The sequence below is a fragment of the Felis catus genome, chromosome B1 (genome assembly GCF_018350175.1).
Source record: "Felis catus isolate Fca126 chromosome B1, F.catus_Fca126_mat1.0, whole genome shotgun sequence".
NCBI lineage: Eukaryota > Metazoa > Chordata > Mammalia > Carnivora > Felidae > Felis > Felis catus.
The window spans coordinates 129825550-129848794 of NC_058371.1; the positions used below are offsets into that span (position 1 = coordinate 129825550).

At 36.0% G+C, this 23245-nt stretch overlaps 1 protein-coding gene across 5 annotated transcripts in view; it reads right to left on the minus strand.

Moving 5' to 3' along the window:
• CCSER1 (coiled-coil serine rich protein 1) overlaps nt 1-23245 on the minus strand; it is a 1296004-nt gene that overhangs the window by 584033 nt on the left and 688726 nt on the right. Inside the window, exon 10 of one of the 5 annotated variants that reach the window (XM_011281787.3) lies at nt 21444-22319. The exons of the other annotated variants lie outside the window; for them this stretch is intronic. Within the exon in view, the coding sequence (XP_011280089.1) occupies nt 22260-22319 (60 nt within the window). The 3' untranslated portion in view covers nt 21444-22259. Of the gene's footprint in view, nt 1-21443; nt 22320-23245 lie in introns of those variants that run through there. 5 annotated transcript variants of the gene reach the window in all.

Sequence of the window (23245 nt, forward strand, 5' to 3'; positions counted from 1 at the left end):
TTGGAGAATATGATATTCTTTCAAGTTAAATTTTTACTTATGTGTTTTTGTGTTATTCAGGCCTATTTAATTATTGCTTTATTCTTATTAAAGTTGAAGGCATTTTTAAATGTCTGATGGGACTAAACAGGGTTAAACTGGGTTCCTATGCAGCACAGTTGTTCATATAAACAGACATAAAATGTGTTCTTTATATAAAGAAATAAGAGAATATAGAAAAGTGAGCAGAAAATATTGAAAAACATTAAGTGTGCCTGTGTCTGATACTCAGAGGTATTTCATAAGTATCTCTTCTCTTCCCCTATAAAAATCTGTAAAATAATCCTAGAAATCAATAAACTGATAGGAAATCTCGAATTGTGCTAAAATACATGATATTTCTGAAATTACCACATCTCACAGTAGACATGTTTGTTATGGTAATTATAACAACATTAAAAGGCATTGTGACTGCACCTATGTATTCTGACAATCTCTACTCATTTGTGGTTGGTTGGTATGTCATTTTATATGATTTTATGTTCCAGGGCTCAACACATTTTAAGCTAGCAAACATTTGCTAAATAATATTTTAAAAATAATGTCAATTCATACAAATCATGATTTCCTAGGAGAGTTTGGTTGATGAATCAAACTTATACTCAACCCAATATTCTAAGTATTTCACCTCATTCTATTTTTTTATTTTATTTTATTTTTTTAGTTAAAATTAAGTAGAATGGAGACTAGAGACTTCTTTGGGCAGACAAAAAGTTCACATAAATTAGAACTAAATCTATCTCATTTCATAACCATAATTGAAACTTAAACCTAGGTTATTTCTTATAAATGCCTCTGAAAGTATAAAAGAAACTTAAGTCAACCTTCCCAAAAATGGTATGAAATAGTCACTTAACCAATCTCCTGCCATCTGGAAACATCTATTGTAATAACCAACTGTTGTAAAGGGTAAACAACCTCATTTTCACTTTTAAGCCATCCTATAACTTCATGCCATGGCGCTTCACAGCAGTCTTTGAATCTGAAGGCTCCCAGTTTACAAACTGTTCTTATATGCACCATAAACTCTTATTAAATACTGTTTATTGATTTAGTGGTTTTATTTTTGCTTTTTTTGACACTTCTAATGCATAAAAATTGCTTAAGAATGTCAAATCTATGTTTTAAAACTTGGGAAATTAATTACTGATGAACAGTGGGAATTAGCATCTTTTTAAATTTTGTGTAGTTAAAATCCTATTGATAAGATTTGAAATTGTGACAGTAAAACACAGACTGAAAATGCTTCTACTATTTACAAATTTTCTTTTCATCCTGTATAAATATTTTAAAAGTATAAATGTGAATAAAATTCTGAGAACACAAAATGTTTTTCTAACATTTTGATTAATGCTTTCTTCCAACTTACATAATTATTTTCTAATAATTTATTCTGATAATAGATTTTAAAAAGATCATCCTAAAAATATCAGGATCCTAATTTAGTATATATACATATACATTGTAATTATTTTTAGACTAAACTGAAAGTGGGGCACCTGGGTGGCTCAGTAGGTTGAGCATCCACTTTGGCTCAGGTCATGATCTCATGGCTCAGAAGTTCAAGCCCTGCATCGGGCTCTGGGCTGACAGCTTAGAGCCTGGAGCCTGCTTTGGATCTGTGTCTCCCTCTCTCCCTGCCCCTCCCTCCCTCACGCTCTGTCATTCTCTCTCACAAAAATAAACATTAAAAAATAAAATTGAAAAAAATTGAAAAAAAAAAACTGAAAGTGACAGCTTTGGTAATGCTACCATACTGACATAATGAATGTTGACCTATTTGTCTTATGATGAAAATAGTTTGAATCAATTAGTATAGTAGGAATCAGCAAATTAATAATGGGCTGGAAGTAAATAATGCCAAGAATTTCACTTTATACTAAGTGGTAGGAAAACACATTTAGAAAGATGAAGCTTGATTTGCTTACATATGAAAATTCCCAAAGACACTTTCTCATTAAGTAAAAAATGTGAATCATGTACCGTGAGAATTGAACGAGACCATGTTTTTTATATCATAAAGGTTGAAAATATGATACATGATTTAGGAGAAAATATGGAAAGCCTTTAACACTAAATTAGAGGGCAAAAAACTTACATGAAATCTATTTGTTTTGGTTGAGGCAAATTATCTATTTCTAGATAAAGCATAACATATTGTTTGGGAATAAGAAAGCCATTTTTGTTCACACATTTAAAATGTTATACTTGTCACTGAAAATCTCCAGAGATATTTACAGAAGAAAAATGTGCCTAATGATAAGGTTGTAAGGAGGTAAATGACTAAAAAATGTTGTTAGAATAACATTGTCACCATGAATTATTCTGACAAGTACAATACTAATAGTTAGAAATACATTGTGAAGTAGCCTTGCAAAAACTCTATTATAGATATGGGGATGATCATTTATTTAAAAAATAAAGTTAAAATAAGCTGAAATAAGGCTGAGATAACATCAACAAATCCTAGGCAAATCAGTAGACTGTTGATTATAAGCAGAAATATTTTTATAAAAAATAGAAATACTTGAAAAACTAATGGAAAGATTGCAACATACCTGAAGAATATGGTGTAAGTAATATGTTTGTGTCATATCTTAAAAACTGAGATAGCATTACATACATGTGACATTTTAAGGAGAAGGTATTCACAGGTTTACAAATTTTTGAATTAAGTTTTTCTCAAAAAATGATGGAATCAAAGGATTTTTATGTCAGCATATTTACCAAATGATAATTTTCACATTTTAATTAAAAGCAGATTAGTTCAGGGGTCCCTGGGTGGCTCAGTAGGTTCAGCGTCTGACTCTTGGTTTCAGCTCAGGTCATGATCTCACAACCTACTATGATATCAGAAAGACCCTGCGCTGGACCCTGCACTGACAGCACAGAGCTTGCTTGGGATTCTCTCTCTCTCCTTCTCTCACTGCTCTTACCCTACTGGTGCTCACTCTCTCTCTCAAAATAAGAACAAACATTAAAAAAAAAAAAAAAAGATTAGTTCAGAAAAAAGTATAATAGGCATTGGTGCTGTTTGTCAGTGTTTTTTGGTTTTCCCACTTCTGGGCACATGGTTGGTGGGTGTTTGCTGCCCCCTTACCTATGACCATATGACTCATTTTGTTTTGACCAATAAGATGTGAGAAGTGTTATGAGCCACTTCTGAATGGAAATTTAATATCTGATGTACAATTTGTGACTTACTCTCTTTCCCTCAAAGGCTGCAACATAACATACAAAGATTGTTCCACTAAACTGAGTCTTACAGTGAGGGCAGGCAGGTGCCTGTTGGCCAGCAATAGATATATAGCTTAAGTGAGCAATCAATTCATCAATAAATGATGTTAAAGTCACTAAAATTTGGGAATTGTTGTTTCTTCAGCATAACCATGGATTCAGTTTATTTCACTCTATTTGGCGGGCTGTACAGTATAATGATGAAGGATCTATATCCTGGAATCAAGACTGCTTGGATTCATATCCCAGATTCATCACCATGTATTTGATATTAACTTGGGAATTTTATATCAACTTGTTATGCCTCAATTTCCTCCCATATAAAATGAGAATAACAATAGAATCTATCTTGTTTTGTTTAAGATTAGATGAGTCAACACACACAGAGCACTTAAACATTTACTTGGCATGTAGCAGTACCTAATAAATATTAGCCATTATTCTTTCCATCTAAAAGAACTCTAGCACCTTGCATTTGCTTATGATTGTAATGTCACTATAACTGTTCATAATTATCACTGTAAAAATGAAATGTAATAGCTGCCTTATTAGAATTTTAGTTTTATTGTCTTTTTTTAGAAGCATCACACTCCAGAATGATGCATATATGCTATTTCTCTATTAAACAGAATATTTGATTTATAATCATATTATCTCTTCTAATTCTGATAAAGAAGAGTGAGTACAATATGAGAGCAATGATACCAATACTATTAGCCATCATCATTTGAAACATATTTATTTTACCCTGGTATTAGTAGACCAGCATATTCCCAGGGACAGCAGCACAAGTAGACTCAGCATGAGTGACAGAAAGCATTGTGGACTAAGACTCTGAAGACTAACCCTGTGGTTGGGAGGCAGCTTTGCCCCCTTCAGCTTCTCAGTCCCTGTTACGGTTTTCCAACACTTTTGCTACCCTGAAAATCACTGTGGTAAAGCCTACTGACATCAGCTCTTGAAAGTCTAGACACTTAGAGAACAAAGAATATGAATACAACTCTCTTTAGTACCCCTCTTAGGCCCATAAGGATTTACATTTCAATTCTGAATATAGTTGAGCATGTCTTTGCTCTGTAAAACAAAATAAAACAAAACAAAAAACAAACAAACATACAGAACCTGAAAATAGTACTTCAGTCTACACTCTGATAAGTGTTCTGTTGTGACTTTGGACAAGTAAGTAAACATTTTGAATCCATTTTCTGTTAAGTTGTGTAAGTACATCTGTAAAGCAAGGAGGATGAATTAAATTACCTCTAACCACCCCTCCACCCACCCCCCGCATTTTTAAAGAGGACTGAAAAATCCTATACAATATATTCTATATTTTAAAGAGTTAATACCTCACTTGGGGTGATAAGAGTAGCACACATGAAATAGCCACAGATAAATTCAAGTATTCCATGATTCACCTACAAGGCTATAGAGAAGTGTGTTTTAAAGTGCAGGTTCTGGGGCGCCTGGGTGGCGCAGTCAGTTAAGCGTCCGACTTCAGCCAGGTCACGATCTCGCGGTCCGTGAGTTTGAGCCCCACATCAGGCTCTGGGCTGATGGCTCAGAGCCTGGAGCCTGTTTCCGATTCTGTGTCTCCCTCTCTCTCTGCCTGTCCCCCGTTCATGCTCTGTCTCTCTCTGTCCCAAAAATAAATAAACATTAAAGTACAGGTTCTGGGTCTGGCAGACCTATGCTTAAATGTAGCTTAGTAACTTTCTAGTTGTGTGATTTGGGCAAGTTACTTAATTTCCCTGTATTTCAGTTTTCTTGCTTGCAAAGGATACCACATAGGAATAGCTAGCTCACAGACTTTTATGAGGATTAAAACATTTAAAATATGTAAAGCCTTTAGAACAGCACTTGACACACAGAGCCAAAAATGTTAGCCATCAGTGAACTATAGAGGGCTTTAAAGAAGATAGAATTCAATTATGCCTAAGGAAGCCAGGTTATATGCTGCGGTGGAATACGGAAAAATAAAATTTGTTTTCTTCTTCATATGAAAAAGCAAGAGAGAAGACATAGGTCTACTGATCAGAGAATGATGTAAGTAAAGGCTTGTGAGTAGAAATAACACATTCTGTTTGTGAAACAGCAGGAAAACATACAAATCACGCTGCAAATGTTAGATTCAGTTTTTCTTATCTGTGTTTTCTCTTAAGAGAATTTTCTACTATACTTTTTGATACAAACAAATGAAGTATAAAAAGGATAGACACTTTATAGGAATAAAACTATATCCAAAACATTTTGTTATTTATATTGTATTTTATATTCAGTAAAATATATAATGAGGTATATATATCATAACTAGAAGGATACAAAGAGAGCATATACTCTATTCTAATTAACTGAATGCATTACTGCTCCAGTGTGAGTAATTTTGTATAAATAGCAAATGGAAACAAAAAATAAAATGAGTAAATACTTATAATTTTAAATATGATATATAAAGTTAAAAAATGGACTATTCTCCTATTTTATAGCATACATCCAGAATGTTTTTAAAAGTAACTTTTGTTTTTTAATTTTTTTTTAGTATAGTTGACCCACAATGTTATCTTTGTAAAGGAATTTTACTTTTTTTCTCCAACTGAATCATGAAATTCTTGACTTTCAAAAATTGCAATTCTTGACAGCTTGCCTTAAGTGAGAAATAAAAGGAAACAAAAAGGTAATCTCCAAGAAAAGCAATCTTCTATCTCTTGCCTCAAACTGTGTTTTGAAACATTCAAAACACAGATGAAAAACCAAATATATAACTGCAATCTTGGTCAGATATACTTTTTCTTACAAGGCATTTTTTTAACAATTAAAAAGAAATGAAAATTCCAGGAGACTGGGTTGACCATTCCATTCCAATCGAATATCACTCTCAGAATAACTGGTGGGAATGGAACAGGTGAGGAGGAGGAATTAAAGCAACTGACTTTTCTCCACAGAAGGAAAAAAGGGAAGTAACCTTGTCTAATTGCACGGACATGAAAACTAAATCTCCAGAAAAATAACCTAATAATACTTCCTAGGAAAAGAGTCTCTATATATGGAGTTTTTAACAGAGGTCCCTGATTAAGGATTGATTTGAAAAACAAATTTCAAAATCTATGGATTCATGAGCACAGCTCCCTTTGAAAAATGTCATTGTTGGAATATAAAATAGAGGTGTTTTATGGATGAAACATTCTTTCTTCCCTGTGTGGTAACTCCACAAAACCTCATTTAGATATCTGATCTTTTTATTCTGGACCAGAGAGTGGGTGTTCAGTGTGAGATGAAAGAGTTTGGAGAGCTGTCCCTCTTTCATCTGAGCTTTTTTTGTCAAAACCTTTCAAGTAATTAGTAAAGCTTGATATTGGGTAAGATCTATGATTTGTATTGGTCTAAATGGACAGTCTGATCCTTTGTGTTAGCTTATCAGATATTGCATATTCTTTTTCATTAAAAACCAACAATAAATTTCTAATGGATAATGTATATGTGAAATTCTACTAGATGCTTTCTACTTTTTATATCAAATTAATTTTTAAAAAATTGGGGGGTTTCTAAAGCTCACCTTCTGGTAACAGAGCATTAGAAAAACAATATTTAGTATCAATTTATGCATATATAAATGTTTATTCATTCTGTATTTCCATTAATGAAATGGATAGGGTAGCTTTTAAGATATTCGTCATTAATTTTTAGGGTCCTATTCTTTAAAAACAGTTTTGTTAATGTTTATTCATTTCTGAGAGACAGAGAGAGACAGAGCATGAGTGGGGACGGGCAGAGAGAGAGGGAGACACAGAATCTTAAGTAGGCTCCAGGCTCCGAGCTGCCAGCACAGAGCCCGATGCAGGGCTTGAACCCACGACCGTGAGATCATGACCTGAGACAAAGTTGGACGCCCAACTGACTGAGCCACCCAGGTGCCCCTAGGATCCTATTCTTAAAATTAATGTAGCTACAACCAAATGGCAGTCAGATGATAGATATCTGCAACAACATAAATCATAAAATTGTGTAAAAATTTTACTAAAGTATAAATTGAACACTAAATAAACAACAACACAATAACTTCTTAAAACATATTATACAAACCATGAGGTAAACAAAATTAAAATTTGTGTAGAATATTTATTACTAAGTGAAGTTACTTGTTCGTTTAAGTTGACTCTGCTACCTTTAGTGGGGAAAGGTACAAATAAATCTCTTTCCAGGTCGGAAATCTTGCCAGCCCTATGAAGAAGAAACTTCCATGAAGAACCTGAGTAGGAGGGCAGGACATCTATTCCCTCTCCACAGACATTATATTCAAAATTTATGAATACACAAGCCTTTCAGGTTGTTATCAAAGTTTAAGTTATTGGCTATTTTTCCTCACAGGGGGAAAGAATATTGCATATCATAATGGTAATTACTGTTCCACCCCCCCCAAAAAAAGCACCAAGGGGCAGAGATTTATTTTAGAAATAATAATCATACATAACATGGTATAATATGGCAAGACAGGAAGACCCTGAATTTACTTCCTCCACAGACACAACACATCTAAGCCTATTTATAGAGCAATTCCTCCTGAAAAACAGAGGGCTGACTGAACAAAAGATAGAACACACAGAGAGAATGGCAATAGAGACAAAGATGTGGTAATGAAGGGAACTCCCACCTCCAACACTCCTGGAAATGCAGGGGGAGGGATACCACTGAGGGGACTGGGAGCAGATCTGTCTGCCCTGGGCACAGAAAAGAAGCCATAGTGTAAAAGAGCAGCTAGTGTTTAAAATATGCAGCCTTAGAACTCTCACCACAGAGACGGGGGGAGCTGCTGGAACACTATGGTTTACATGCATCCTATACCTTGATAGTGCAGATGGGAGCAGGGTCCAGGCACCATACTCAGCCTGCCACCTTAGCAAGACCCGGGCCTCTAGCCTACACCAGCCCCAGATACCTTGGAGCTCAAACAAACAAGCAAGCAAACAAACAAACAAACAAACAAAAAACATAGTTTAAAGCAAACAAACAAAAAAACTAGAATATAGAAGAATGAGACCCAGAACCATACCAAATGGAGGGGGAGCTACTGGAACTTTCTCTGGTTTGGCGGGGGTGGGGGCATAGTGAGCACCATGGTTTATGTTCCCCCTTCCACCTTGATAGCATGGACAGGAGCATGGTCTGGGAACTCTAACTAACCTACCACCTCAGTGAGCCCTCGGTCCCTGGACCACACCAGCCCCAGCTATCCCACCAAGCCAGCCCCAGTGTGGCAGACATAGGGACACCCCTTTTCAGCACTCACTACAGTTCCAGCTATCACATCAAGGTGACACAGGTTCAAAGCACTATGGAACACTCCAGACCTGTACCACTTTGGATCCAGACAGCTTGCTAGGGCACCTCCAGCACAGAGTGCCCCAAGACCTCCTGATTCACACCTGCTTTTTGGCTCCAGATGCCTCACGTAGGTGTCCCCAGCACTGTGTACCCTAGGATACCCCAGTTTGCAAACACTTCAGCTTCATTTACCCTACATGCTCCCACTGCATGGAAAGCCCAGGGAGCATCCTGGTCCATGCTCATTTCATCTTTGGCTGCCCTGCCAGGGTGTTCTCTGCACAGAGATCCCAGAGACTGTCCAGTCTCATGCCTACTTCAGCTCCACCCAACCAAGGCAGCCTCAGCACAGGATACCCTGCAACACTAGCCCATGACAATCACAACAGATCATTCCATCCAAAAACAGCAGAATACACATTCTTTTCAAGTACACATAGAACATTTTCCAGAAGAGATCACATATTAGGCCACATAAAAAAGTCACATTGATTTAAGAAGATTAAAGTCATGTCATGCATCTTTCCCAGCTACAATGGCATGCAACTGGAAATCAATCAGAAGAAAACATAAATGGAAAAAACACAAACACACGGAAGGTAAACAACATGCTAACAAACAACCAACAAAGAGTTTTTTTTTTTTTTTTTCTGTTGCAAGATGGAGGCTTAGGAGGACGCTGGGCTCACCGCACGTCCTGCTGATCACTTAGATTCCACCTACACCTGCCTAAATAACCCAGAAAACCGCCAGAGGATTAGCAGAACGGAGTCGCCAGAGCCAAACGCAGACGACAGGCCCACGGAAGAGGCAAGCGCGACTTAGCGTCTGGGAGGACATAAGTTAGCAGCTCTGCTCAGAAAGCAGGAAGGCTGGAAGACAAAGGGAGGGAGAGCTGCTGAGCCCCCTGACGACAGAGCTCAGTTTGGTGGGGAACAAAGGCACTCGCCAGCGCCATCTCCCCCGCCCATCCCCCAGCCAAAATCCCAAAGAGAACCAGTTCCTGCCAGGGAACTTGCTCGCTCCGCGCAAACACCCAACTCTGTGATTCTGCGGAGCCAAACCTCCGGCAACGGATCTGACTCCCTCCCGCTGCCACAGGGCCCCTCCTGAAGTGGATCACCTAAGGAGAATCGATCTAAGCCTGCCCCTCCTGCCCCTGTGCACCTTGCCTACCCACCCCAGCTAATACGCCAGATCCCCAGCATCACAAGCCTGACAGTGTGCAAGTAGCCCAGACGGGCCACGCCACCCCACAGTGAATCCCGCCCCTAGGAGAGGGGAAGAGAAGGCACACACCAGTCTGACTGTGGCCCCAGCTGTGGGCTGGGGGCAGACATCAGGGCTGACTGCGGCCCCACCCACCAACTCCAGTTATACACCACAGCACAGGGGAAGTGCCCTGCAGGTCCTCACCACGCCAGGGACTATCCAAAATGACCAAGCGGAAGAATTCCCCTCAGAAGAATCTCCAGGAAATAACAACAGCTAATGAGCTGATCAAAAAGGATTTAAATAATATAACAGAAAGTGAATTGAGAATAATAGTCATAAAATTAATCGCTGGGCTTGAAAACAGTATAAAGGACAGCAGAGAATCTCTTGCTACAGAGATCAAGGGACTAAGGAACAATCACGAGGAGCTGAAAAACGCTTTAAACGAAATGCATAACAAAATGGAAACCACCACAGCTCGGCTTGAAGAGGCAGAGGAGAGAATAGGTGAACTAGAAGATAAAGTTATGGAAAAAGAGGAAGCTGAGAAAAAGAGAGATAAAAAAATCCAGGAGTATAAGGGGAAAATTAGAGAACTAAGTGATACACTAAAAAGAAATAATATACGCATAATTGGTATCCCAGAGGAGGAAGAGAGAGGGAAAGGTGCTGAAAGGGTACTTGAAGAAATCATAGCTGAGAACTTCCCTGAACTGGGGAAGGAAAAAGGCATTGAAATCCAAGGGGCACAGAGAACTCCCTTCAGACGTAACTTGAATCGATCTTCTGCACGACATATCATAGTGAAACTGGCAAAATACAAGGATAAAGAGAAAATTCTGAAAGCAGCAAGGGGTAAACGTGCCCTCACATATAAAGGGAGACCTATAAGACTCGTGACTGATCTCTCTTTTGAAACTTGGCAGGCCAGAAAGAATTGGCACGAGATTTTCAGGGTGCTAGACAGAAAAAATATGCAGCCGAGAATCCTCTATCCAGAAAGTCTGTCATTTAGAATAGAAGGAGAGATAAAGGTCTTCCCAAACAAACAAAAACTGAAGGAATTTGTCACCACTAAACCAGCCCTACAAGAGATCCGAAGGGGGACGCTGTGAGACAAAGTACCAGAGGCATCAGTACAAGCATAAAACATACAGACACCACAATGACTCTAAACCCGTATCTTTCTATAATAACACTGAATGTAAATGGATTAAATGCGCCAACCAAAAGACATAGGGTATCAGAATGGATAAAAAAAACAAGACCCATCTATTTGCTGTCTACAAGAGACTCATTTTAGACCTGAGGACACCTTTAGATTGAGAGTGAGGGGATGGAGAACTATTTATCATGCGACTGGAAGCCAAAAGAAAGCTGGAGTAGCCATACTTATATCAGACAAACTAGACTTTAAATTAAAGGCTGTAACAAGAGATGAAGAAGGACATTATATAATAGTTACAGGGTCTATCCATCAGGAAGAGCTAACAATTATAAATGTCTATGCGCCGAACACCGGAGCCCCCAAATATATAAAACAATTACTCATAAACATAAGCAACCTTATTGATAAGAATGTGGTAATTGCAGGGGACTTTAACACCCCACTTACAGAAATGGATAGATCATCTAGACACATGGTCAATAAAGAAACAAGGGCCCTGAATGAGACATTGGATCAGATGGACTTGACAGATATATTTAGAACTCTACTTCCCAAAGCAACAGAATACACTTTCTTCTCAAGTGCACATGGAACATTATCCAAGATAGATCATATACTGGGTCACAAAACAGCCCTTCATAAGTTTACAAGAATTGAAATTATACCATGCATACTTTCAGACCACAATGCTATGAAGCTTGAAATCAACCACAGGAAAAAGTCTGGAAAACCTCCAAAAGCATGGAGGTTAAAGAACACCCTACTAACGAATGAGTGGGTCAACCAGGCAATTAGAGAAGAAATTACAAAATTTATGGAAACAAACGAAAATGAAAATACAACAATCCAAACGCTTTGGGACGCAGCGAAGGCAGTCCTGAGAGGAAAATACATTGCAATCCAGGCCTATCTAAAGAAACAAGAAAAATGCCAAATACAAAATCTAAAAGCACACCTAAAGGAACTAGAAGCAGAACAGCAAAGGCAGCCTAAACCCAGCAGAAGAAGAGAAATAATAAAGATCAGAGCAGAAATAAACAATATAGAATCTAAAAAAACTGTAGAGCAGATCAACGAAACCAAGAGTTGGTTTTTTGAAAAAATAAACAAAATTGACAAACCTCTAGCCAGGCTTCTCAAAAAGAAAAGGGAAATGACCCAAATAGATAAAATCATGAATGAAAATGGAATTATTACAACCAATCCCTCAGAGATACAAACAATTATCAGGGAATACTATGAAAAATTATATGCCAACAAATTGGACAACCTGGAAGAAATGGACAAATTCCTGAACACCCACACTCTTCCAAAACTCAATCAGGAGGAAATAGAAAGCTTGAACAGACCCATAACCAGCGAAGAAATTGAATCGGTTATCAAAAATCTCCCAACAAATAAGAGTCCAGGACCAGATGGCTTCCCAGGGGAGTTCTACCAGACGTTTAAAGCAGAGATAATACCTATCTTTCTCAAGCTATACCAAGAAATAGAAAGGGAAGGAAAACTTCCAGACTCATTCTATGAAGCCAGTATTACTTTGATTCCTAAACCAGATAGAGACCCAGTCAAAAAAGAGAACTACAGGCCAATATCCCTGATGAATATGGATGCAAAAATTCTCAACAAGATACTAGCAAATCGAATTCAATGGCATATAAAAAGAATTATTCACCATGATCAAGTGGGATTCATTCCTGGGATGCAGGGCTGGTTCAACATTCGCAAATCAATCAACGTGATGCATCACATTAACAAAAAAAAAGAGAAGAACCATATGATCCTGTCAATCGATGCAGAAAAGGCCTTTGACAAAATCCAGCACCCTTTCTTAATAAAAACCCTTGAGAAAGTCGGGATAGAAGGAACATACTTAAAGATCATAAAGGCCATTTATGAAAAGCCCACAGCTAACATCATCCTCAACGGGGAAAAACTGAGAGCTTTTTCCCTGAGATCAGGAACACGACAAGGATGCCCACTCTCACCGCTGCTGTTTAACACAGTGCTGGAAGTTCTAGCATCAGCAATCAGACAACAAAAGGAAATCAAAGGCATCAAAATTGGCAAAGATGAAGTCAAGCTTTCGCTTTTTGCAGATGACATGATATTATACATGGAAAATCCGATAGACTCCACCCAAAGTCTGCTAGAACTGATACAGGAATTCAGCAAAGTTGCAGGATACAAAATCAATGTACAGAAATCAGTTGCATTCTTATACACTAACAATGAAGCAACAGAAAGACAAAGAAACTGATCCCATTCACAATTGCACCAAGAAGCATAAAATACCTTGGAATAAATCTAACCAAAGATGTAAAGGATCTGTATGCTGAAAACTATAGAAAGCTTATGAAGGAAATTGAAGAAGATTTAAAGAAATGGAAAGACATTCCCTGCTCATGGATTGGAAAAATAAATATTGTCAAAATGTCAATACTACCCAAAGCTATCTACACAGTCAATGCAATCCCAATCAAAATTGCACCAGCATTCTTCTCAAAACTAGAACAAGCAATCCTAAAATTTATATGGAACCACAAAAGGCCCCGAATAGCCAAAGGAATTTTGAAGAAGAAGACCAAAGCAGGAGGCATCACAATCCCAGACTTTAGCCTCTACTACAAAGCTGTCATCATCAAGACAGCATGGTATTGGCACAAAAACAGACACATAAACCAATGGAATAGAATAAAAACCCCAGAACTAGACCCACAAACGTATGGCCAACTCATCTTTGACAAAGCAGGAAAGAACATCCAATGGAAAAAAGACAGCCTCTTTAACAAATGGTGCTGGGAGAACTGGACAGCAACATGCAGAAGGTTGAAACTAGACCACTTTCTCACACCATTCACAAAGATAAACTCAAAATGGATAAAGGACCTAAATGTGAGACAGGAAACCATCAAAACCTTAGAGGAGAAAGCAGGAAAAGACCTCTCTGACCTCAGCCGTAGCAATCTCTTACTCGACACATCCCCAAAGGCAAGGGAATTAAAAGCAAAAGTGAATTACTGGGACCTTATGAAGATAAAAAGCTTCTGCACAGCAAAGGAAACAACCAACAAAACTAAAAGGCAACCAACGGAATGGGAAAAGATATTCGCAAATGACATATCGGACAAAGGGCTAGTATCCAAAATCTATAAAGAGCTCACCAAACTCCACACCTGAAAAACAAATAACCCAGTGAAGAAATGGGCAGAAAACATGAATAGACACTTCTCTAAAGAAGACATCCGGATGGCCAACAGGCACATGAAAAGATGTTCAGCGTCGCTCCTCATCAGGGAAATACAAATCAAAACCACACTCAGGTATCACCTCACGCCAGTCAGAGTGGCCAAAATGAACAAATCAGGAGACTATAGATGCTGGAGAGGATGCAGAGAAACGGGAACCCTCTTGCACTGTTGGTGAGAATGCAAATTGGTGCAGCTGCTCTGGAAAGCAGTGTGGAGGTTCCTCAGAAAATTAAAAATAGACCTACCCTATGACCCAGCAATAGCACTGCTAGGAATTTATCCAAGGGATACAGGAGTACTGATGCATAGGGCCACTTGTACCCCAATGTTCATAGCAGCACTCTCAACAATAGCCAAATTATGGAAAGAGCCTAAATGTCCATCAACTGATGAATGGATAAAGAAATTGTGGTTTATATACACAATGGAATACTACGTGGCAATGAGAAAAAATGAAATATGGCCTTTTGTAGCAACGTGGATGGAACTGGAGAGTGTGATGCTAAGTGAAATAAGCCATACAGAGAAAGACAGATACCATATGGTTTCACTCTTATGTGGATCCTGAGAAACTTAACAGGAACCCATGGGGGAGGGGAAGGAAAAAGTAAAAAAGACAGGTTAGAGTGCGAGAGAGCCAAAGCATAAGAGACTGTTAAAAACTGAGAACAAACTGAGGGTTGATAGGGGGTGGGAGGGAGGAGAGGGTGGGTGATGGGTATTGAGGAGGGCACCTGTTCGGATGAGCACTGGGTGTTGTATGGAAACCAATTTGTCAATAAATTTCATATATAAAAAAAAAGTAAGAAAAAAAAAGAAAGAAAAAAAAAAACAAACAACCAACAAAGAAATCAGAAGGAAATTAAAAAAAAAAATAAATGGAAACAAATGAAAATGAAAACACAATGGTCCAAACCTCAAAAAATAAGAAAATGTTCTCTTTTTTTTTTTAGAGTTTTTTTTTAATTAATTTTGAGAGAAAGTGAGAGGAAGTGGGTGAGGGGTAGAGAGGAGAGAAAGAGATCTCAAGCAGGCCCCGCACTATCAGTGTGCACAGCCCGATGCAGGGTGGAACTCATGAACTGTGAGATCACGACCCGATCCTAAATCAAGAGTCACATGCTTAACCAACTGAGCCACTCAGGTGCCCCAAACAAGAAAAATTTCAAATGAACAATTTAATTTGAAGGAACTATAAAAAGGAAAAAAAAAGCCCAAGAACAGTAGAAGGAAGGGAATAATAAACATAATGCTCTGATAAACATATCAGAGCATAAATAAATGAAACAGAGATGAAAGAAAGAAAGAAAGAAAGAAAGAAAGAAAGAAAGAAAGAAAGAAAGAAAGAAAGAGAGGGAGGGAGGGAGGGAGGGAGGAGAAAAGATAAAAAAGTAAGAGCTGGTTTTTTGAATTGATAAACAAAATTTGTAAACATTTAGCCAGACTCATCAAGAAAAAAAGAGAAATTATTCAAATAAATAAAATCAGAAATGAAAGAGAAGTAACAATTGGCACCACAGAAATACAAAGGATTTTAAGAGAACTCAATGAAAAGTTATATACCACAAAACTGAACTAGAAAAAAAAATGGAAAAAGTTACTAGAAATGTACAGTCTCCCAAAATTAAATGAGAAAGAATGAGAAAATATGAACAGACCAATTACTAGTAACAGAATTGAGCTGGTCATCAAAAAACTACCACAAACAAAAGTTCAGAATCAGATGGATTCACAGGTGACTTATAACAAACATTTAAAGAAGAGTCAATACCTACTTTTCCTCAAACTATTCCAAAAGGTAGAAGAGGAAGGAAAGCTTCCAAACCCATTCTATGAGGCCAGCATTACCCTCATACCAAAAACACAAAGACACTACAGGCCAATAACCCTCATTAACATACATGCAAAAATCCTCAACAAAATGTTGGCAAATCACATCCAATAATTCATTAAAAAATTATTCACCATGATCAAATAGGATTTACACCAGCTGATCCAAATCTATAAATCAACTAACACCAAAATGAAAGATAAAAATAATATGATGATCTCAATAAATGTAGAAAATCATTAGACAAAATTCAACATTCATTCCTGATAAAAACCCTCAACAAAATGGAGTTAGAGGGAACACACCTCAACATGATGAAAGCTGTATGTGAAAACTACACAGGTAACATCATACTCCATGGAGAGAAGCTGAGAAAATTTTCTCTATGGTCAGGAACAAGAGAAAGATGTCCACTTTTACCATTTTTATTCAAATAGTCTTAGAAGTCCTAGCTACAGCCATCAGACCACAAAAAGAACTAAAAGTCATCCAAATTGGTAAAGAAATTTGAACTGTCTCTAGTTGCAGATGACATGATACTATACATACAAAATCCTAAGGTCTCTACCTAAAAAGTATTAGAAATAATAAATGAAATCAGTAATGTTTCAGGACACAAAATTCAGTGGCATTTCTATACACTAACAACAAAGTAAAAAAAGAGAAATCAAGAAAACAATTCCATTTACAATTGCACCAAAAATAATACCTAGAATAAACTTAACCAAGGAAGTGAAAGACCTATACTCTGAAAATTATAAAACACTGATGAAAGCAATTCAAGATGACATAAAAACAAAATGAAAAGATCTACTATTCTCATGGATTGGAAAAATTACTATTGTTAGGATGTCCATAGTAACCAACGCAGCCTACAGTTCAATGTAATAAATATCAATAGCATTTTTACAGAAGTAGAATAGTCCTAATATTTGTATGAAACCACATAAGACCTTGAATAGCAAAAGCCATCCTGAAAAAGAACAAAGCTGGAGGTATCACAAATCCAGATGCCAAGACATATTACTCAGCTGTAAAAATCAAAACAGAATAGTGCAGGCACAAAAACAGACATAGATCAATAGAACAGAATAGAGAGTACGGATATAAAACCATGCTTATATGGTCAAATAGTCTACAACAAAGGACGCAAGAACATACACTAGGAAAAAGATGGTCTGAAAAACTTGTCAGCTATATGCAAATGAACAAACTGGACCATTTTCTTCCATCACACACAAAAACTCAAAATGGAGGTGCCTGGTTGGCTCAATCAGTAGAGTATGCAACTTTCAATCTTTGGGTTGTGAGTTCAAACCCAAAATTGGATGTGGAGATTATTCAAAAATAAAATCTTAGGGGTGCCTGGTGACTCAGTTGGTTAAGCATCCGACTCTTGATTTCAGCTCAGGTCATGATCTCATGGTTTGTGAGACTGAGCCCTGCATTGGGCTCTGCATTGACAGTATGGAGACTGCTTGGGATTCTCTGTCTTCCCCTCTCTCTGCCCCTCCCCCCTTCAAAATAAATATTTAAAAATAAATAAATATCTTAAAATAAATAAGTAAATAAATAAATAAATAAATAAATAAATAAATAAATAAATAACAAAATAAAACTCAAATATATTAAAGACCTAAATGTGAGCTGTGAAGCCATAAAACTCCTAGAAGAAACAGAGGCAATAATTTCTTGGACATCAGCCATGCAAACATTTTTGTGGATATATCTCCTCAAGCAAGAGAAATAAAAGCAACATAATTTTTAAGTGTATTTATTTACTTTGAGAAAAAGAGAGAGTGGGAAGATAGAGAATCCCAAGCATGCCCTGCACAGGCAGCTCACAGACCAACTTGGGGCTCAAACTCACGAACCGTGAGATCATGACCTGAGCCAAAACCAAGAGTCACATGCTTAACCAACTGAGCCACCCAGGCAACTGCAAAAATGAAATATTGGGATTACATTATAAAAAAGCTTTTTTAAAAAAAATGTTTTAAAAGAGAGAGAGAGAAAGAGAAAGACTGAGTTACTCAGGCACCCCTAAAAGTTTTGCACAGCAAAAGCAATCATCAACAAAATGAAAAGGTAACCTACTCAATGTTAGAAGATATTCATAAATGGCATATCCTATAAAAGGTTAATACCCCCACTATATCAAGAACTTATACAACTCAATACCCCAAAAAATCGAATTAAAAATAAGCAGAGATCTGACTGGACATCTTCCAAAGGAGGCAAACAGATGGCGAACAGACACATGAAAAAATGCCCAACATCATTAATTATCTTGGAAATGCAAATCAAAACCACACTGAAATATTATCTCATACCTGTCAGAATGGCTAGAATCAAAAAGGCAAGAAATAGCAAGTGTTGGTGAGGATGTGGAGGAAGAGCAACCCTTATGCATTGTTGGTGGGAATGTAAATTGGGGCAGCAACTGTGGAAAACAGTATGGAGGTTACTAAAAAAATTAAAAATAGAAGCTTATACCTGAAACTACTATAACAGTATGTTAACTGAAATTAAAATAAAATAAAATAAATAAAAATAGAAATGTCTTATGGCCCAGTAATTCTACTACTGGGTATTTACTCAAAGAAAACAAAAACATTAATTGAAAAGATACATGCACTTCTATGTTTACTGCAGCATTATTTACCATAGTCAAGATATGGAAGCAACCCAGTGTCCATCAATAGATGCATGGAGAAAGATGTGCTACACACACACACACACACACACACACACACACACACACACACACACACTGGAATATTACTTGAACATAAAAATAATGGGATCTTGCTATTCGTGACAACAAGGATAGACCTGGAGCATATCATGCTAATTGAAATAATTCAGACAAAGAAAAACAAATACTATATAATTTCACTTGTATGTGGAATCTAAAACACAAAACAAATGAATAGGCAAACAAAAAGAAACAGACCCATAAATACAGAGAACTGATGGTTCCCAGAAGGAAAGGGGGGGATAGGCAAAATGGATAAAGGGGAGTGGGAGATATAGCCTTTCAGTTATGGAATGAATATATCACTGGAATAAAAGGTACCACATACAGAATATAATCAGTGGTATTGTAATAGCATTGTATGGTGACAGATGGTCGTTACAATTGTGGTGAGCACAGCATAACATATAGAGTTGTTAAATCACTAAATTATACACCTGAAACTAATGTAACATTTTTTGTCGACTATAGTTCAAGAAAAAAAAATGTTAAGATAGCAAAGAACTACATTTAGAGTTCCTGTAGGAACATATAGGCAAAAAAATACAACATTAAAAGCATCCTTTTTTAAAATTTGACATTTCCACCTCTAGCAGCAAGTTAAACATGGGAAAGAAAGTACATTTTGTTTTCTAAATAAACAGAACTTCAAAACAACATCAAATTTAGGTAATTATGAAAAATGTTACCATTTTGAAAACTTTAGCAAGGAAGTTATGTGTGTCATAACAAAATCTTACGTGTGTAATAACATACTTATTTTAGACTCTTCATTAAAAAAATACAAACAGCTATGTGTCATAAATCTAACTGGGAATAAGTTACCTACATTTTTTTAAAGAGGTGAACAGTTTTAATATTTTTTGTTTTATTTGTTTATTTATTTTAGAGAAAGAGAGAGAGAGAGAAAGAGTGCGTGTGAGAAGGGGAGAAGGGCAGAAGGAGAGGGAGCAAAAGAATCTCAAGTAGTTTCCACACTCAGTGCAGAGCCAGCACGGGGCTCAAACCCAAAACCCTGGGATTATGACCTGAGCCAAAATTAAGAGTCAGAAGCTCAACCAACTGAACCAACCAGGCAGGCGCCCTTAAGTTGCCTATATTTTAAAATATGATAAATAAAAACATTTAACATGCATATATTACAGAGCATGACAAATTAAATTTTCATGATTTAAAATATAGATAAAATGTGTTAATAAAACTATTTTCTTGGCTCATATGTTATACATGTTAAAGAATTAGGTATTCACATAGTCAAGATTTATCATCACAATTATTCCTATCCATAATGCATATTTCAGAGAAATTCTATCTTTAATAATGCATAATGTATACACAATATACAATTATCTATATATCTGTAAATGTAATCCATGTATAATCTGTATTGAGTTTTGTCATTATAAAATCCACCAGTATTCTGAAGTCAGAAAAATAAAACAAAATTCTTTTGATCTGGAACACCTGAGCATAATCTATGACTTTGATATCATTAGAATAGTTACATGAACTTGAGAAAGCTCATACTCTTCAAATTTCACTTTCCTTATTAGGAAACAAAACATAATTAAGCTTATCATTCTCTTATTTTGAGTTAGCAACTGTTAGAGTATTTCAGGCACTCAGGAGTCATAGTTCAACATAATGCTTCCTTTCATCAATATACACTGTTGTTGTACTATTTTCAATGGTCAGATATACTCTGATGCCTGTCATCAAATACCAACCTTAGCTTTGCAACACCCTGGAGTATAGTACAGTAAGTACAATGGTTCTTGCACATTTTTCTAAAAACACCTTCAATGTAATCAAATAAACACATTTTAATAAAGTAAAATTATTAACTATAAACATGCTCATTAATGTATACTCAGCCCAAGTTCCATTAAGAGAAAAAGGGAGAGAATGAAAGAACAGTTTCATTTCCTTGGCCGACATCCAAGGAAGCAACACCGAAACGTCTCACTAGTGTTAAAAAACAATCTTGAAATTGTACGATTTGAGGTAAGTGACCATTTTGTCTGTGTGGACAGTTTCTGCTACATTGCTTGTAGGGAAAAAGTAACTTTCTTCATTGACTTGATCTAGAATCCAGTTAATAATACAAGTTTTTCTTTTCTTTGCATCTTAGTCAAAATATCATTAAATTCTTTCTTCTTATTTAAAATGATATTGATCATTCAAGTTGATAAAAATCTTTACCAGGTGAGTGCTTTATTGTAGGTGATGGGGTTTCTTACTTTATCTACATTTAAAGGTTTCAAATATAAAATAAGGCCATAAAAAGGAAGAGATAAGAATAGGATTACAAAATAAACTATAGAAAATTGTTAGAGAAACAAAATAGTTCTATCTTAGGTTATAAAAGAATGCATTAAGGGGCAAAGTCAACAAGGACACATACAATGTTTTCAAGTAAATAAATATATTTATAATTTTATTTTAACACCATGGTTTAAAGCCAACATGTGATCATTCATATTATATTACATAATGATTCAAATAATTTAAGACATTTTATAACATATATTTGAATGTTACTACCATTAATTATGATTATTTTTTTGTCTGTTTGAAAAAAATATAGAGAACTCCGTAAGACCTGCTTTCCTCTCCTTAGCTCTGTGGCTCTTCTGTTGCCGGGCACCCTGCTCACAACACTGAAACCCTTCTGGGCTGTGTCACTTACCCTTGCAATAAACTACAACATTCAAGGGTGCCTTGTTCCACCTTTAATAATTAAAGTGAGCTCTTCTAGAAAGGCAATAAACAAAACAAAACACAGAAATCAGGCAGCAATGCTAAGTCCAGGAGACAAGTGTTCTTTCATGATACATTCAAGAAACTTCCCTTAATATGAGGTCAGTCAGTATCCAATAAACTTTTTTCACGTGTTCAGAGATATAAATAGGTTTCTGACTTTCTGTAGTTTGAATAAGACTCATTATGTATTTCATTTGAAGACACCCTGCTTTCATCTTTTGATCTCAATACAAGAGAAACATAGAGAGAATTTAGTTCTTCAGTAGGAATTATCTCACTAGGATGGGAGAAACTAGTACTGTTTACAAACTTCTCTAATGTGCATAGAATATGTGATGAAATTAAATGAAGACTATAACCAGAGAGACAAATGAGATGGATGAAAAGGTTGAACAGAAAATGTGCACTGCCAAGTGGAATGTTACATTTAAAAATAGTTGCATATAATTTTTAAGTTAGCCTATTTTTGTTGTCAAAATACAGTAAGAATAAGGTAGGAATATGTAAAATAAAATAAGTATTTTATGCGATTGTGTACAAATGCAGAAAATGAAATATTTGGAGTGGAAACTAGCATATTACATGAAATAGCTAACATATGGAATGATGGAAAATTGATTTTATTCAATATTTCACATGTCACAGACTGATGATACATTGCTTATGGTCAAATGATTTAACCTAGGTTGAAATATTTACTGGTTTAAATAAACCTTCAGTGCATGTAGGATTCCACAGGGCCTTGAAAAGAAGAAAACAAAAGTAAATAAATGAATGACTTCAAATTAATGAAATGAAATGAAATTTTTATTTCATATGAAAATTTAAAACATAAACACTTAAAAAAGCAGAGACCAACAAAAAACTGTTTTACTTATGATTTTCTAAGTCAAAATTCCAATTAAAATTTATGAATGTTTATTAGTAATGCTTACAGGTTCCTAACTTCCAATGAAGTACATTTTATGCAAGTAAAAGAGGAAAGATCGATTGGCAAAATTCTATTATTTCCTTTGGTTTTGTGAATAAACAAAAACAAAAACAAAAAATAGTTTTACCCAGCTCTTTCCTTTATGTATTTCTCAAATAAAATGGCTTAAAGAAAATTACGTAATTAAATAATAGGTAAATCTCACATGGCTTTCGTGATATATTTCTAAACCATAGTCACCATCCAAGGTCCTAAACAAAACTCCAACAGAATTTTATCTGCAACAGTTATTATTATTATTTTAACCTGTATACTTCATTATAGTTTTAAGTGATAGAAATGGAAATGTTTCATAATCTTCCATCTTTTCAACTTCAAAAAAAAAAAAAGAGAAACTCTATTGTGCAGAAAATATATATAAAAAGAAATACATAATCCACGAAGTATAGAATATAGCACTTGCCCCTGAGGAATGTAGAATTTAGTTGAATATAAATGAATATAAATAAGAGAGAAGCCTTACTACAAGACTGACATATAACAAGACATCAGTTATATGTCAATACATAAAACTGGTGAGAATTTTTAGAATTTATAGTAACTGCCAACTACAAGATAGTCAGTTATACAGGACTGATAACTGCTGACATAATTCTATGGAAAGAGAAATTACCCCCAGTTTGGGTCCTCATAGTAAGGATATGAAATTGGAGCATGGCTGGAAAACAGAGCTCTA